The sequence below is a fragment of the Leucopleurus acutus genome (genome assembly GCF_964270905.1).
Source record: "Leucopleurus acutus genome assembly, chromosome: 2".
NCBI lineage: Eukaryota > Metazoa > Chordata > Mammalia > Artiodactyla > Delphinidae > Leucopleurus > Leucopleurus acutus.
In genome coordinates this window covers 47,014,023-47,032,791 of record NC_139143.1, presented here as the reverse complement: position 1 = coordinate 47,032,791, position 18,769 = coordinate 47,014,023, and the positions used below count along the sequence as shown (strand labels likewise).

The 18,769-nt window shown below is 46.8% G+C and overlaps 1 protein-coding gene across 2 annotated transcripts in view; it reads left to right on the top strand.

Moving 5' to 3' along the window:
* KCNH1 (potassium voltage-gated channel subfamily H member 1) overlaps nt 1-18,769 on the top strand; it is a gene marked incomplete at both ends in the record, with an annotated part of 420,139 nt that overhangs the window by 327,172 nt on the left and 74,198 nt on the right. For both annotated transcript variants that reach the window (XM_082832647.1, XM_082832646.1), the window contains one exon: nt 4,103-4,299. In XM_082832647.1, coding sequence (XP_082688773.1) covers nt 4,103-4,299 — 197 coding nt within the window. The remainder of the gene's footprint in view (nt 1-4,102; nt 4,300-18,769) is intronic.

Genomic DNA, 18,769 nt, shown 5'->3' with positions numbered 1-18,769 from the left:
TATCTTTCTGTGAATGTGGTTTTTGTTCCACTAGCTGCAGGATTGTAGTTCTTCTTGCTTCTGCTGTCTGCCCTCTGTTGGATGAGGCTATCTAAGAGGCTTGTGCAAGTTTCCTGATGGAAGGAACTGGTGGTGAGTAGAGCTGGCTGTTGCTCTGGTGGGCAGAGCTCAGTACAACTTTAATCTGCTTCTCTGCTGATGGGTGGGGCTGGGTTCCCTCCCTGTTGGTTGTTTGGCCTGAGGTGACCCAACACTGGAGCCTACCCAGGCTCTTTGGTGGGGCTAATGGCAGATCCTGGGAGGGCTGATGCCAAGGAGTACTTCCCAGAACTTCTGCTCCCAGTGTCCTTGTCCTCACGGTGAGACAGAGCCAACCCCCACCTCTGCAGGAGACCAACACTAGCAGGTAGGTCTGATTCAGTCTCCTATAGGGTCACAGCTCCTTCCCCTTGGTCCTGGTGCACGCACTACTTTTTGTGTGCCATCAAAGAGTGGAGTCTCTGTTTCCCCCAGTCCTGTCGAAGTCTTTCAACCAAATCCTGCTAGCCTTCAAAGTCTGATTCTGTAGGAATTCCTCCTCCCGTTGCCAGACCCCCAGGTTGGGAAGCCTGACGTGGGCACAGAAGCTTCACTCCAGTGGGTGGACTTCTGTGGTGTAAGTGTTCTCCAGTTTGTGAGTCACCCACCCAGCAGTTATGGGATTTGATTTTATTGTGATTGTGCCCCTCCTACCGTCTCATTTTGGCTACTTCTTTGTCTTTGGATGTGGGGTATCTTTTTTGTTGAGTGCCAGTGTGTTCCTGTTGATGATTGTTCATCAGTTAGTTGTGATTCCAGTGCTCTCACACGAGGGAGTGAGAGCACATCCTTCAACTCTGCCACCTTGAACCAATCCTCTATAGCTTTTTAAATTGAAGTATAGTTGACATACAATATTATATGTTATGGGTATACAGAGTAGTGATTGACAATTTTTAAAGGTTATATTCCATTTATAGTTATTAGAAAATGTTGGCTATATTCCCCATGTTGTACAGTATGTCCTTTTAGCTTAGCTTATACCTAATAATTTGTACCTCTTATTCCCTTACCCCTATATTCCCCCTCCCCCTTCCCTCTCCCCACACTAGTAACCACTAGTTTGTTCTCTGTATCTGTGAGTCTGCTTCTTTTTTGTTTTATTCACTAATTTGTTGTATTGTTTTTAGATTCCACATGTAAGTAATATCATACAATATTTGTTTTTCTTTGACTTATTTCACTTAGCATAATACTCTCCAAGTCCATCCCTGTTGCTTCAAATGGCAGCATTTCATTCTCTTTTATGGCTGAGTAGTATTCCATTGTGTGTTTGTGACATGTATACACACATACACCACATCTTCTTTATTCAGTCATCTGTTGATGGAAGCTTAAGTTGCTTAAAGGAAGTAATCTTAATAAGAATTAGGCAAGATTACCAATGGTCTACTCTCAATAGTTCTGGCTTAGTTATACCACATTTGATCACAGTAGGAGACTGCAGAACTTGTAAATTCTGCATTTTCTCACTGATGGGCAAAACGCTCACTTAAGAGAACCTGCCCATTAGAGCCACCTCTAGCTCTTTCTCATCTCGTTATTTCAGGGAAGGAAGTGGGGTGCCAGTTCAGAGCTGGGATGATTTTCAGTGTTCTGCTGGAATATTAGGTAAACCATTAAGTAATTTCTCATGGGCCTCTCATCCTAGAACTCTATGATTCTGTTTGTTCTGGTTATCTATTTCTGCTTAACAAACAGCTCCTAAATTTAGTGGCTTAAGAAAGTAATTGTTTCTCATGATTCTGTGGGTTGTTTGGCTCAGATGGCTCCTTCTCCCTTGAACTTCCCACGCGTGGTTTCTGTCCTGCATTGGCTGGGGCTACAGTCATCTGAAGGCTCGACTGGGCTGGATGGCCAAGATGGCTTGCTTACATGACTGACAGAGCCTGGCTGTCCCCAGATCACTTCTATGCGACCTCTTGTGTGGTTTGTTCTTCTCAAAACATGGTGGTTGGGTCCAAGAGGGAGCATCCTGAGAGTAAGTGTTCCAAGAGACACAGGCAGAAGTTACAAGGCTTCTTATGACCCTGCCTGAAAATCCTGCAACATCATTTCTGCCACATTCTATTGGTGAAGGCAAGAGACTAAAGTGAGTTCAGATTCAAGGAAAGGGAATTAGGCTTTGCCTCTTGAAGTAAGTTGCAGTATATGTGTAGGGTCCATTTTTTTTTTTTTTTTTTTTTTACTGTTTACCATACTGCATGTCAGATAAAGAGCATTCTCTAGGAGAATAGGATTACATAATTATGAAAGGTGTGAGAGGCACTGCAGAGCAGTAAAGAGGGGTTATAGAATGCTCCATATGTATGAATGAATTGGACAGGCTTTTTGGTGAGAACTCCATGCTAGGGAGCACACACTGAATGAACCTCTCTCCATGGAAGCCAGGTGGTGTCACACTGAGAGAAACATTACCATCCGCTGGCCTCTGCCCTACATTAGCCCACTCATATAACAGATGGCTGAAAAACACCTGGTAAGGGAACTTAAATAACACAGTTTTAAAGGCATATTTACCTAAATGCTACCCCAAGCATGTATCCTACTCATATTGAGTTGGTGAAACCATCTTCATAAATTAGAACTACACATTATTTCACAAACACATAGAGTAATGTGTCCAGTAGACTTGCTTTTCAGCTCACGTCATGGAGGTGCTTAGAGAGGGCTGTACCCGTGGAGTACCTTATGTACTTAGAGTGGACTCTTTTTGGTGTTTGAGAAAAAGTCAAGTTCTGTCCAGATGCTTACAACTCTAATTGCCTCCTTAGCCTGAATTAGGAAAACAGTTGCCTTGCAAATCACACTGAGTCACGGGTACCTGGGTTCTAGCTGCAGAGTGTGGCTGATCTGGTTGCATGCGCTGACAACTCCCTTGAGAGTTGTTAGATTGGTTTCACCCTTGTTGCATTGTTTCCTTCCCCCTACCACCCCCCTCCCCCAATACTCCTCTCTGGCTCCCTGGGGATTCAAATTTGTGTTTATCTGTGCTGAAAATTTTAAAGCAAGAGAAACAACATTTCAAGCTATTTATAACCAGAGGCTGTGCCAGGAATGAATTAAGCTTTGCATTAGACATATGTTAAAACATGGGTTTCTGGGAAAGGTAGGAAGAATATCCCTAGGTGTGAAAAACAGATATTTAGAGGAGATTGATAGAAGTTTGACCCAGAATATGGCTATGTGGGATGAGTACTCCATTGACTTATTATTAAATATATTGTTAAATATAGTCTTGTGGAATACTAGGTATAGAGGATCCTGGAGATGCCACTTATATAGGGCCCATCTTTTTATACCGCCATTAGGGCATTTGGCAAGGGGAGGAACATGGAAGGAGGTATGGGAGAGAGGGTGAGGAATGAGGCGCCACGCAAACATAAACCTCAGGGCAGTGGACAGAGTGTGGGAGAAGAGGAACTCCACTCTTGCCTGACTCCTTCCATGTAGGTCATCCTAAACGGGGGAGACACCGCCTGTTCTTCAGCTTCCAATGAAGAGTCCACACCCTCCCCATCGCAGCCTAGTGTGCGCCTCTCAGTCCCACTAATGTAGACCCACCATTCACCTTCCTTCCTCACTTCTCTTTTGCCAGCAGATATTGTGAGAACTCCTACTGTGTGCCAGACACTGGGTGTTAGTGGAGAGATGAGACACAGGAATGCTCATGTTGGGAGACAGACAAAAAAACAAGTAAATAATATAATTGCAGACTATGATTGATGCTTCGGAAAACCGTGGGTGATAAAGAATAACACAGGGCTCCCATTTTGGTTAGGGTGTTCAGGAGGTCACAAATGAACCCAAAGTTATTGGTTGAACTTTGACATATATCCTATGGTATTTTAAAGTTTCTTAAATTGCATGTTGCTAAGGTCCAAATTAAAACCATTTTTGCCTTTTCTGAGCCCAAGCCATGGGATGCCAAATGGACAGCAACTCTGGGAGACAGTGGGAAGCCAACCCCGATAGCCAGACACCTGCTACTGATACTTTCCTCATCACCATTTTCTCTCCTCAGGGAAGGGAGATGTGTTTGGAGACGTGTTCTGGAAGGAAGCCACCCTTGCCCAGTCCTGTGCCAACGTCAGGGCCTTGACCTACTGTGACCTGCATGTGATCAAGCGGGACGCCCTGCAGAAAGTGCTGGAATTCTACACAGCCTTCTCCCACTCCTTCTCCCGGAACCTCATTCTCACCTACAACTTGAGGAAGAGGGTAAGCTGGCAATTTCAGTTTCTTTTCTACCAAGAGCAGTCTCTGTACACTTAGGATAACCACGTGAGCCAGGAAAGTCCTTTTGCTGTTTACTTAAATGGAGCAATTGGTTCTGTAGAGGTGCTGTTTGTTGCTTGCTCTTTGGAGCTTTTGCTATGAAGTGAGAGAGAAAAGGATGTTGCTAGATTAAAAGACGGATTGATTTGGGTGCAGAAGGGATTTGCTCATGAGTGTGTCTGTGGACTTTTCCTCACTAAAATTCTGACCTTCTAGCATTTTGAAAAGATGAGTGAAAAATGAGGTTGTTAGTCAATAAAATGGCTGAGTGGGACCACTTAATATAAACTGAATTCTCCCTGGCAACTAGGACCCACTAAATGGTGTGAGGCTATTAGCCAGCTGGTAATAAGAATTTTTTTTAAAGATATGAAAATGATTCAGTTGAGTCCAGAAAATAAGAGATGGAATCTGATTGCCTAGAGAATATTTTGTATACCACTGTCAATTTAACGGACTGAGAAATGATTTGTAGTTTTAAAACCAGAAGATTTCTCATCTGGACTTGTTTCATTCACCCTCAAATCATCAGAATAGCTCTGTCTGTCTCTGCGAGGATTAAAATATGTCTTGTACTCTCGAGGTTTTCATGACTGATTTTCTTGCATTTCATTTATGTCCTTTAGTTAAGAAGTAGCTCTCAACCTATAGACATCATCTGGGGGATTGTCATAGGAATCTTTCCAGAAATGACCTCATGATCTGCCCCCCCCCCAAAACTGTCCCTCTTCTCGTGACCCCTGTCTCTATTAACATTGTCTGTCTCGCCCCGGGGTTCCAGGTTAGAAACACTGCCGTCAACACTGATGCTTCTTCCCTGTCTCCCACGCCTCAGTTTACTCATCAGATCCTGTTGGTTCCACCGATGCTCTCAAACCTGGGTCCACACTTTGCATCCCCCCTCAGGGCTCTTCCTGAGCTCCTGGACCACGGTGCCCCTGATACAGAGTCTCCCCCTGTTCTGAAGCAAGCATAGGCTCCAAACACACCCTCCTTCCCTGTGTCTCTCCTCAATGCAGCGCTTCCTCCTTGGCCACTTATGTGACCTTAAAGACTAATGGGATGACGTCACTCCCCTCCATAAAGACTTTTTGCGCCCACCCTAACTACAGGATAATGTCTGCAAACTTCAGCACAGCTTATGTGGTTTTTCACATCTGGCCCAAACTTAACCCCCGAGCTCCAACCCCAGCACTCCAACGCCCACCAGGAGAATGGCCCACATAGCTCTGCAGACATGCCACACCCTTTCAGAGCACTGTCTCTCTGCATGGGCTTCCTGACCTGGAATTCTCTTCTCTTCTTCTGTGTGTGACACATTCCTGTTAACCCTTAAGAGTCTGCTGAAATGTTTATTTGTTCATCAAATCCAGTACATGCCAACTGAACTAGACTAGATGTATAAAACTGAGTAAAACTCAGTGCCCTAGCTTCAGGAAGCTCAAGTCTAATGGAGGCAATCCACATGGGAAGGCTAAGTGTGGTACACGATGCTAAGTACAATGAGTGTGATTTGTACAAGGTGTTAACGGGATCATAAAGGAGAAGGGCAGATAAAGCGGGGGTCAGGGAGAAAGTATTGGTGGGGGCGGTGATACCTAAGCTGAGTCTTAAGGGATCAGTTTGCCAAACAAAGAGGAGGGTTGCACTTGGAGGAGCAGCCTGAGTAAAGGCACAGAGAAAGGAAACAGCCTTTTGCCAAGTTCTTTGTACAAAGTTCCAAAGCCTGTCATTGGGTCACCCCAACGATGTGCTTCTACCTATTTGACATTCCTTGAATTGCACTGCCTTGTGAGTCCCTGCTCAGAGACCTGGGAGGGCAAGGGCTTGGTATCCCCAGTGCCTAACCCAGCACGGGGAATTATAAAAACATCCGGGGATGGCATGGAGAAAGAGATGGGATCTCTGGGCCTCAGTATCCACATCATAAGATGTGAGGTTGTGGCCGATGATTGATGATTTTTATGGTTCTGTGACTGGAAAGCTGGTCGTTTAAATTCCAGTGGGGAATGGGTAGTGGGGGAGAAATGTGCATTCATAGTTCTTCCTTGTTTGTCTGCGAACATGGAACGCTTGCTGGTGATAGTTTTAGCCAAGTGGATTCTCTTAAAGTCTACTTTTTGATGGATTCCTTCTTTTTATGAAAGCAAGTTGATTATGTTCAGCCTTCAGTGTTGCTGATAATATAGGTTGGAAAAATTGCACAGTTTGGGTTACTTGGAGGACTAATCATCTTGGAAAAATTGTGGATCAAGTAAATCTGTCTTAGAAAAACAAGGACGACAACAAAAACAACAGTGTGTCAGCGGTCAGATTGTTTCTGTAAGTGCAGAATGATTGACAGCTCTGCAGAAGAGAAGACTCGGGGACCACGTTTCTGAAGGGCTGTGTGGAGGAGCATTTGGGCGTAGTCTGTGTGGCCACAAGGCGCAGAGGTGGAACCAAAGCTGTAGACAGTATAAGAAAGACCTCAGAAAAGATCGGAGCTGCCCATTGAATTCAGTAGGTATCTGGTTTCTTGTCCTGGAGGTATTTAGGCATCCCCTGGAGACCCCTCAGAGACACTGTGGAGAGGACTTAGCCATCCAATGGAGAGTCAGATCAGTTGATCTTCAAATGTCCTTCCAATCTCAAGTGCCTATGAGTTTGATATGGATCCGAGAGAATTTTAGTGAGGTCTTTTATATAAAGAAAAAAAAAAGAGGCATTTTGGTATATTCATTGTAGTCTCTCATTTTGTCCTTCTGCGAATTAATGCCTAGTTACATAGGGCAGAGAAGATGAGAACATTACATGCATGAATCATTCTTGTAGCTATTTTTTTCTGGCCAAATGAAGTGTATTCTTGCGGCTGTTTCTATCTTGGCAAAATCGAGTGTGTTATTTGCAAAGATTCCTGAGAACACAGTGCCTTTGACATCTGTTTGGGGAGTTGTTCGGTCCTGTCGATGTCCTCCAGTGCACAGCAAGAACTCTGTGCTGGAGGGTGCCTCAATGAACATGCAGTCTCTCCTCCATTTCACCACCACCCTCACTTCACAAATATGACATTTTATAGAAAGGTCATAGTAAAGAAAGAACCGGAGCCAGAAATGACTCATTGACCAGGTCTCTTCCTGCTTCTCACAGCTTCATAGCTGACCCTAGCCTCTGTATTCCAAGTCTCACCCCCTTATCCCTGAACCCATGTGTATGAGCACCACCCAGCCCTTGGCACTGCTCTTGGGACCCAACTCATGGAGGACCTGTTACCTTCCTCCAGAGACACCTGAGGTCACAGGCAAGGATGAAGGAGGCAGAACCTGAAGGCCGATCCAGCATTTTGACCTTTGGTTTTCCTTGTCTGTGGGCTCTGAGCCAGATGAGACTTTAGTCTGCATCCTGCTCTGCCACTTAGTGCTCTGCAAGCTCTAAATGCTTCCCCATCTGTAAAATGGGGCTGATGGAAAGGTCTACTTGTAAGATAATTATGAGGATTAAATAAGGTAATATTTGCAAAGCTCCTACATACAGGTTCTAGAGCACAGTATGTGCTCAATTAAACTGTGAGTTATTATTTTGTTTCATGCACTTGACACTCCTTTCTTATCTTACGCTTCTGCCTTTGTGTATACAGGGTACTCACTCTGCAGAATGGCAGGGCACTTGCTCTGCAGAATGTTCTGTGGGGTGGATGTTATCCCAGGATTCTCTGCACCTCTTGCAGCAAAGGAGGGGCCAGCTGCTCTGGCCTCACTGTCCCTTTAGCTCCTGTCAGTGGCGAGGTCGGCGCACACCCACTCTTTTGGCTAGTTCCATTCAAGGAGGGAAAAATGAGGTTGTTCTGACCTGTTAGGTCAGTCACCAGGGCATCAGTATTTTGCCAAAAGGAAAGCACGGCATCCTCCTCTCTTCTGAGGAGGTGGCGTGTACTTGTTCATGAAAAAAAGGGGAAGTGGGACCTTCCTCATCTCAGACCCTCGGCTTCCTAGGATGTCAGGCTCTCCGGGCATTTCCCTACAGGCAATCGGAGCTTTGTGCACTACTAATAGTAACGTGATTACCAACTCCAGATACGTCACAATGTCAGTATATGTTTTATGTCAGCTTATTAAATCCTCAGAACAACCTCATGACATTACAGTACCAACCCCACTTCTCAAAGGAAGCAGCTAGGACCCCATGGAGAAGAGAATCACTTTTCCAAGGCCACCCAGCTCATAAGGGGTAGATTCCAAACCGGCACCCGCCCCCATCTTCCTGATAAGCAGCATTGCATCCTGTGGTGGGCCTCGGTTAAGTGTGGCTCTCAGCTTTTCCCATGTTGGCATTCTTCAGCTTCTGCTTTCTCCCAGTCTGTTGACTTTTCAGGGGTGGCACAGATTGTCTCCAAAATATCTCCAATGGCCTTTGCTATCCTTCAGGACACTTGGAGGACACTTCATTGTACAGTAAATCCCAGTCATATCCCAGGTTGCGAGACATGAGAGGTTTTCCCGTCAGAGTGACAGCTACACCATTGGTGGGTGTGCTGGGGAGGCATGGCCCAGCAGGTCAGCTTGGCCGTGATGTTAGTGACTTACTAAAAAGAGTACCCGCTTTGGAGTTAAGGACCTGGTTTTGAACCCTGGTGTGACTCCTGATTACCTGTGTGCCCTTGTGCAAGTTTCTGAACTATTCTAAGCCTCAGTTTCCTCATCTGTGAAAAGGGTCTAATAAAAATCCCTCCTAACTAGGTTTATTGAGAAGATCATATGCATTAAAACCAAAAAAAGTTGACATAGTGCCTATAGGAACCACTCACTACATATTTATTCCCTCTCTTCCCCGCCACCCATCCTCACCTTCCACCTTCAATCCAGGAGGTTCTGAGTTCATGCTTTGCCCCTCCTTGTTTATAACTGGACCCTTTCTTGAATCATGTTTCACCTGGGCTCTACTCTGCTTACGACTGGGGAAGAGGTCTCACTTCCCAGGTGCTGGCTAGGAGATTGGTTTTCCTGCTCATTGTTAGGACGGTAGAGGAAGTGCACCTCAATTAAATGATGTATTGCAGATAAGCCGTTAGGTGATTAGCAGCAGTCAGTGCATGGGATAATTGGCATGTGGGTGGTTAGTAGGGTGGCGCTCATTCTCTGTGTAGGGCGCTTTATTTTTAAAGCCAGTATTTTTATGTTTTTAAGTATGTTTTGCATCGTGTTTGCATATAGTAATTTGTTCCAGGATGGATTTTTCTTAGCTTGATAAGGCCCCAACATAGTGAGTCTGGGAGGGAGTTGGGACTGTAGTTACTGGTGGTTTCAAAGCACCAGTTTTCTAAAACTGAGGTTGCCATAGTGAATTGTCTTGAATACTATATGTACATTTCTAGCCCACTTTAACAAAAGGGCATTTTATTCTGGTGAAGAGGAGGTCAAAGCATTGGAGGTTTGGAGAGAGCCCTGTGTATAAGTGGCATTGGAAAGGCTTTCAGTTTTCTCCCTGAACGAATTCTTCTGGAAGGCTGATAAGATGGAAAGAAAGCACCACAGAGCCAGGTGCTTAGAAATACATCCCCTTCCTCACTGAAGAACTAAGTTTTCAAAATGATCTCTACACAGCCCATATTTTCCTTGTCATTCTTCCACAGTGAGGGCTTCTGCAGAATTAAAATCATCTATTAAACTGTCAAGGTATAAAGATTATTTTAAAATCAGGGTGTTGGAATTAAGGGTGGGAAGGGGACAGATGATGTGAGTGATAAGACCATAATTCTTTCTGGACAACAAAATATAAACCAAAGCCAAGTCCTTTTTTCATCAAGAGGATCAGAAGTGATGTCAGGGACCTGGGAGGCCCTCCATGGATTTTTGGGGACACTCCTTAGTACCCCCAAAAGCATATAGCAGAAACCCATCATGATCCTGGGGGTGGGAGGTCATGAAAGGGCTCCATGCTTCACTATGTCTAACTCTGCTTAAACTGCAGGTGGTCAGGCTATATCCAGCCATTTCCAAGGTAGCAATAAAGTTCTGCAATAAGTATAGGCTTTAAAGGAAGATATTCACATCTGGGCTCAGCCACTTGTGAGCTGGGGAGGTGTGGGCAGCAGGGGGTGGGGGGGAATTTGAACAAGTACAACTATTTCTCTTCTGTGGATTCATCCTGTCTACCCCACTGGGTAGCTGTGGAAGGGTGATCAGGTGCCAGGCACAGTGCCTTACAGGTAGTAGGTACGCAGCTGGGTTAGTTCTCTTCCATTATCGGTAGGAGTGGAGGCAGCAGAGCAAAGAAGGAGCGCAGGGACTGTAACAGTTTGGCTCATAGAATAATCATGTGGAGGCAAGTCAAGAATACTTGAAATACTTCAAATCCTGGCTCTCCTTTTAGTGACCTTGGGCCAGTTACCTAACCTCTCTGGGCCCCAATTCATTCACTGATAATATAGGAGTGGTAGTACCTTAGAAAGGTGCTTCGACGAAGCAAGTTCTCAATGTACGTGTTGCTATCCTTATTGTTATTGATGAGCTTAGTTTTTCTGGGAATTCAGAGACCCTGTCAGGTGCTAAATGTTTTAAAAGGGGAGTAGGGGCTAAACTGTAACACCTGGAAATCTCCCAGACAGATGATTCCAAGATCTGTGCCTGGGCCCCCCAAGTGGCACCAGAGGACCAGGTGATTCATCAGGGAGGTTTGGTAAAGAATGGTGCTGTTGGACTCATCACAGATCCGATTTCCTCCTGGGACAGAATAGATGGAGGGACTGGAAGAGCCCGACGTGGAGGCAGTGGTGGGGGAGGGAAGCTGTAATTTATCTTAACTCTTATCATCCTTGACGTCCTGTGACACAGTGTGTTTATCACAAGTTAGAAAGGATCCGGCCTACCTTAGAGGACTGCCATGCCAATGCAGTCCTTTGGAGAGTGATGTACCTTCCTAATATTTTCCTAGAAGTGTGTGGTTGACTCATAATAAATAGGGTGGTGCTAATGAGTCTCGGACCGCGGGCTCAGTCCCCAGGTGCGCAAGGTGGCGCCCCGAAGTCTCAGATGTTTAGCCCAACATTTCTCACATTTATTTGGCCCCTGAACACTTTTTTATTATACCAATTATACCAATAAGTATTTATTATCTTTTTTTTATTATTATCTATTTTAATATACTTAATAGCATCCATCAGAGCTAGTGTTTTGCAGAACATCTTTGGGAAACAGGAACTAGATGATCTTTCATCTCTCTTCTGGCTCAAACGGTCAGTGACCTGAAGAATGGACAGGGCTTGTCGGTGAAACATCAGGAAGCCAAAGAGACTCAGCAGTGGGAGTGTCCCTCACTGGGTCCTCGGTAAAGCCCCAGCAGAGGTTGCTGGCGGAGGCTCCCTGCCTTCTGAACGTCCTCCTGCACTCAGCCTTCCCTCACCTCCCCACAAGGGCTCGGTAGCCCGTTGCTTTCTAGAGGGCAGCCAGCCTTACGTTATCAAAGAGAATTGGGCTGCACATGCGCTAAGAGAAGGCTGCTGAGACATGTTTTCGCCCTGGCCTCAAAGGCCCTCCTTGCAAGTTACTTTCCGGTTAGTTCATTGGCTCAGTCAGATTTCACGTTCCTACCTCATCTGCCATGTGTCTGAGCTTCCTTGTTCCCATTTAAATGCTCTTCCTACTCTGAAAAGTTTTCTCTTTGGCTATGAGCTCATTCTTATAAATTTTGCCAGTGAGTCATGGAGGTTTTTATTCCAGCCCCTGCTCTTCGTTAGTGGAAAGTCAGGATTTGAACCTAGGGTGCCTGTCGTAATGATAACTACCTTCTAAGAGATGTTAGAATAAAGGAATCAGATGTGAGTTCAACCCCTCCAAGGGAGCTTGGGATGCTGGCATCGGGAGCTCACACGCAAATCTGTCCCAGCCCAGATGCCTGTGTAGATGGTTTCTAGTATAATGTGTGTCACGGAGCTACCCAATTTTGGTGCTTCTCACTGCAAACTTCGTTGGGTGTAATTTACTTGTTACCAGTGTCGCTTAATGGTCTTGTCCTGCCCTTCCTTAACTTAAACTTCTAAAGTAAATCCACAGTCAGGCCAGGACTCCATATAGCTTCTCTTCAGTCTCTCTGGTATAGGTGAGGCCCTGTGTCCTTTTGATCCAGTAAGCACTGGTCATCTCCCTGGTAGCTCTCGCTATACTTCCAATTAACTCTGTGTGTCTTTCTTGCTATATAGAAGCTCCTTGAGGGCTGAGCCTTTGTCTGCCTGACTCGCCTCTGTCCTGATCAATTCTCTTAGAGCTTAGTACAAAGTAAGCATTCAATAGTTGAATGAATGAATGAGTGAATGAATGAATGAATGGTCTCGCCGACCAACCAGCCAACCAACAAATGAACATACAAGTCCATCAACTTATTGGCCATGTGCCTTTCTCTTGTTATTGCTATAGATTTTTGAAGCCTTGCCTGTAAGATGGTATCTGTAGAGACACCTCTCCTTTCTCCCTCCTAATCTTTGCCCATATATCCCACACCATCCCTTTCCCATTTTTTCTTCCCCAGGCCATGGGTATAGAGATCTCTCAGCCTCTGTAGGTACCACTGATGCCAGCATAAAATAATAACAATCACCCTCGTATATTGAGTGTTTCCCAGCCAAGTACACGCTGAAACTTTTCTATGCATTATTATCTCATTTCTGTGCAGAGCAACCTGAGGCCCAATTAGGTTAAATAATTTGCCCCAGATCCAGTAAGCTAATTGGGGCTGGAATTTGAGCCCAGGTCTGGCAGTCACCACTCTTGCTTTTGTGCCCCTACGCTAAATGTGGACCCCATGTCCCAGATCCAGGGATAGCAGCACTGGTCCCTGTGCCCTCAGTTCCCCTGAGGAGCCTGTCAGCCACACAGGGCTTCGGAGGCTGCAGTGTGCCCTGCCTGTCTCCTGTGTAATTCCATTAGAGAGCTGTGGCCTAAGGGCATCTCAGCCTCCTGGAAGGCACCGCAGGGCTAGATGGTTTGCTGTTTGTTCAGAGAAGGGGGAGGGGGATCCAGGTGCGTCACATAATCTAACGACGGAGTAGAGAAACCAGAAAATCGGAGGCAGAGTGATCCTCCTGACAAGCTCTCTTTGGCACGTGGGTCGGCTCTGGCACCATGGAGGTGGCATAAAAGCCTTGTGATGGTCTGTGGCTGGAACGTCCAGAGCTGCAGTGTGTCCCAGACCATCATGAAAGGCCAGAGGAATGACCTTCAGCTCTCAAGTGGGTGGCCAGCTGGGCTGGAGATTCGCAGCTGGGCAGCCTGGAGAGTCACGCTGGGGCCCAGAGCACAGCCAGGGCTGGGGAAAGGCCTTAACGTCAGAGCGGGCATATGAGAACCATGAGTCTAAGCCCTCTCTAGCCCAGGAGTAGTTAGCAAAGGCTTTGAGGGGGTAACTTTGAGCTGGATCTTGATGGAGGGGAGGTGGGAATTTACCTGACTGGGAGAGAAATCCAGTCCTATGGGGGTACACCTGTGTCTTATGGAAGGCAACTCTATGCCCCATGGAGGGTACCCCCCCATGCCTGATGCCAAAATCTCAGCCTCTGTGCACTGGTGCTGAATCGAATCTCGGAGACAGAGTTTTGGGTGAAGTAGAAAAGAAGAGCTTTATAGCTTTGCCAGGCAAAGGGGGCATAGCGGGCTTGTGCCCCGAAAAATTGTTTGTCCCAACCTGGGAGGATCTGGTGAGGCGTTTTATAGGGATGGTTCAAGGGTGGGGTTGCGGATAAGATCAGAGTCTGTGTAGGGCCTGCACTCCTTTAATCTGGCCTCAGGTAATCTCTTGATGAGCTTCTCCGACCCTTTTAATCTGGCCTCAGGTGGTCTTCTCTGGAATGAAGAATGCTGACATCTTCCATTTGTTGGGGGTTTTAGTTCTGTAGAAGAGCTCGAAGATATTGTTATGTGTATCCCTTGAGGGGGAACCAGGACCTGCCCCAAGGCTGCACTATTGTTTCTTGACTTCTCCCCACCTTGTCTCTGCATCCCCTCCCTTCCCTGATTAGCAACTGTTCAAATCTGCTCTTTGGAACTCAGGGAAGGTCATGGAGGCTGGAGTCTATTCCCTACAAACAAGAAACGGGGACACAGAAGGGCTTCCTTGCCCGGGAGCCCCACAGGGTCCTGCTTGGTTTCATGCCTCATGGTGGACAGCACGTAGAGATGGCTGGTTAAATGGCTGCATGGATGACGGGAAAATAGTGAAACTAATCAGTAAGAATCTGAGAAGAGAGGGCCTGATGAGGGAGCCACTAGCCAGTCTCCTCACCTCTCAATTTTTTTTCTTTTTTTCTAAAACTCCACCTGGTTTTACCTATGAAGAGGTTGCTTGAAGACTTCAAAAGGGCATTTGTCCCAGACTTACAGGCGAGGGCAGCTTCAGGATTCTCCTCTCCTAGAGGTGCCTAGAGACCCCAAGGAGAAGTGGACTAGGATATGATGCTCTCCAGGGTCTAGAGTAAGCTTGCTATCTCTTCTGTACCCAGCAGTGTTATAGGAACCCAGCAGCAACTCAAACCTTTTTACTTTCCAGGCTTTTACATCCACCTCACTGTCCCTGGGCTGCCTATAATAGCACGAGCCTGCGTATTTTCCAGAACAGATTTAATTTTTAAGAAGCCCCTTGCTACAGGCAGCATGCCGAGGATGGTGCCTTTTTCCTCGGAGATCTATTTGCAGACAGCTCCTGCGTTCTGCTGCATTTCCCAGCACACTCCTCGCAAGCGCTTAAACCAGACATGAAATAGCTTCTGGTTCACAGAGTATGAAGTTTTAAAAGAGGGTACTTGTTTGTATTATCGCAGAGAAAATCTTGCACTCCTCCAGCTGGAGCACATCATACATTTGGCGCCTCCTGTTGGTGAGGTGTGATAGTGCATCTAACCGTGTTGGACCTCTGTAACCAACTGGATGCATGGAGAAGAGAAGCTGGTCCCAGTAACTTAAACAGGGAGAGGGCTTCCCCAGGCCTGGGACAAATCCTATGGCAGATGGCAGCGGGTGGGAGAATGACATGGAAAAAGAAGAGAACACCTGCAGAGTTAGGAATTGGCACAGATCCCTTAAAATCCTTGGTGACGATGTTAATTGGACTTGCAATGATCATTTCACAATATCTACAAACATTGAATCATTATGCTGTACACCTGAAACTAATAGAATGGTACTTGTCAATTATATCTCAATTAAAACAATGCTGAAAATCTTGACAAAGTACACTACTCAGGGCTCTAGCTAGCAGCAGGCCATGTAGTAAACTGGTGACACTTCCTTCCCTGAAGTCCCATTCGCAAGCAGTTGGAGGAATTTTGCCACAGGAATTTGAACTCGATTTCATAGAAGAGATGATGCAATGATTATGTAAGGCTCGGGGTGGGGGTGGGGTGTGAAGGGTGCTGCTTTCTCCGACGTCCTCTCTGTTTGGTTTTCACTTGGCTCTGGGGAGGACTCAGAAAACTTGCTCTGAGAGGCAGCCGCTTCCTTTTGCTCTAGGACAGTGAGGGTGTGGGGAGAGAATTGGGCTAAGGGAAAGAAAGGGGAGAGAGAACTAAAGGCAAAGGATACCTGTGACTGGAGAGTGGCAGGAGGATGAGCGGATTTGGCGGGCATTATTTATTGAAGAGGGGAACCCGGTCCTTGCTGTGCACAGCTGAAATTTCGCGCAGGGAGGCAGATGCCTTTGCTAATCCCGAACTGTGAGCTGGGCTGGAAGAAAAACCCAGGGCAGAGCCAGCGTTCCAAATTCAGTTTTCTCAACCCTTCTGCCTCAAGGCCAGATGAATCCAGCGGCAGAGCGGCTTTGTTTCACTGTTTGTTTCACTGCTGCCAGGCTTTTCATCCTGGGCTTTGTGTTTCAGCACCTTCCTAATTCCACTCTGACGTTTCTCTCAGGTTAGAACCTGAACAGGGGTGCTTTGGGCACAAGGCTTGCTGGCTGGTGCTCCTAATTACGGTCCCAGCGACAAAACTCCTTGGAGTCTATCATCAGTCACTTCAAGCAGTGTTTCTCCATGTCCCCCAGCCCAGCTCACCTGACAGCCCAGCTGCGTCCCGTGCCATGTGCAGGGGTAGCACCCGTGGTGCTCTGTGCTTCTTCCTCCCCGCTCCGCACTGCTGGTGACCGCTCATGCGCTCAGGGCTCACAGAGGGGGCCAGAGCATAAGCAGCTGCCCCTTTGTCCCTGTGTGGGCTTTGGCTGCTGTCTCCTTCTGCAGAGCCAGGCACTGTTTGCACGTGGGCACGCGAGCCCTTCTCACATCCATGGCTAGAGGTTTGCGGGCTGTCTGCCAGCAGTGTTGCTGTTGCCGTGTGTGTGGGGTGTGTGTGTGTGTGTGTGTGTGTGTGTGTGTGTGTGTGTACGCTCATGTGCACACACGCAGCATTTCCTCCTGTCAAATACTAGTCCTAAAGGAAGCAGCCAGGGAGAAGAGAGCTGGATAATCCACCAACCATTCCCTGGATCCAATCACCCCAAGCATCTTGTTCCTTCACCAGCTGGTGTTGTCGGGTCCGCTTTGCTTGGCTAGGGAAGTATTTTTTTCTTCCTTTGCATGAGCGGTAAAGATTCCCCTGACATCTGTAAGCTCAGAAACCCTGTCATGAGCCATGTGGTGATCCGTTGTTATTCATCTACATGTGTACTTTATGGAGGGTAAATGTCCCCATTTGGGGCTACTTGCTTGAGCCCCAAATCCTTCGTAAGTACAATAGGCTGATTATAGGGCTGAGGAAGGGCCTGGGGAGAATAGGAACCGTGCGTGTAATGCACTCTGGGTGCAGGACCTTCTAGGCCAGGGGCCTTTCATGGCAGTTACAAATAATTCATGCCTACAAGCCCCCAGTGGGTTTACCATGGGTTATTTATGATCCTGAGGCTTTGCTTCAGGAAACAAAAGATACTCCTCCATAGAAGGAGTGGGAATCGTGCGTCCGAGGCCCTGGCCTGAGACTGACAACAAATGTCCAGGGCGCGTGTTGACGCTTCCTCTCACTGAGGCCAAGGACAGCCCCGTGGAGGAGCCTGGCCTCAGGCTTCCTTAGGCTGTCAGTGGCATTTGGACTTCAAGTTTCAATTGTAGTTGACTTTGTTTCCACGTTATCTGCACGTCTCTACTACTATTTACGACTATGTCCTGTATGGCCTAGCAGTCTCAGATTTCCTTGGGGCTTCCCAGGGTAAAGAAAACCATCAGACCAGAAGCTCCTCTAGGTTGGTACACTGGTATCTCCCCACCGTCTCCCAACACGCACTCACACAGGGGATCCCCAAGTGCGTTAGTGTGCTGCAGCAGCTGCTGTAACAGATGGCCACGCACCGCGGGGCTTAAAACAACAGGAATGTATTCCCTCACAACTTCTGGAGCCCAGAGGTCAGAAATGGTGGCAGCAGGGCCGAGTTCCCTCTGAAGGCTCTGGGGGAGAATGCTTCCTTGCTTCTTCCAGCTTCTGGTGGCATAACGTCCATCTCTGCCTCTGTACGGCCTTCGCCCTTGGCCTCTGTGCATCAAACCTCCCTCCCCTTTCACTTATAAAGACACCAGTCGTTGGATTCGGGGCCCACCCTAAATCCAGGATGATCACGTCTCGAGATCCTTAAGTTAATTACATCTGCTGAGGCCCTCTTTCCAAATAAAGTCACACTCACTGGTACTGGGATTTAGGACTCGGATATGTCTGATGGGGAAGGGTGTCGTTTAACTCAGTGTGCCTCCCTTTCCTCTTCCTCATCTGCCTTCTCTTCTTCCTCTTTCTACACTTTCACCTCCTCATCCTTCCTTCTTCCTTCCTTCTCCTCTGCTCCCCTTTCCTCCTCTCCCTTCATCTCTTCCTTGAGTACATTTCCAGCACAGGAATTTTTTTTCTCATAAGGAATAGTCTTGTGTAAGTTGTGTTTCTTCTCCTGGATGGTTCATGGTTCTTGGAATAAAGTCCCAGTATTTGGTTAATCCTTCAAGTCCCAGAATAAAATATCATTTTCCTTTGCGTTCTCTTGAGTAGTGTCTCCTTTGAACCCTGTGGAACTCTCGGTTTGACATAGAGATTCACAAAGCACAGGAAGCGTCAGGGTCACAGAAAAGAGCTTTGTATTAGACATTAGAGAGAACTTCCTGCTGGTAAAGGTTATGAGGTGCAGTAAGTAATACCTAAGCGGGTTATGGACTCCCCTTCCCTGCAAATGGTTAAGAACAACCCTTTGTTGATTGTCTAGCTCTGATCTCTGTCGTTTTCTTGTTCTGAAAATCTTTGATGGATTTTTCCAGTCTCAGAATAAAGTCCAGGCCCAGGGATCTCATATAAGCTCATATTCCAGCTGCAATGCACGTTGCATCTTCATGCTGTTGTCCGATGCCCAGCCCCACAAGTTACAGAACATGCTGTGTACTTACTTCTGCATGTGTCCTCTTCCTCAGGATGTCCTTCACCCTTCCTCACCA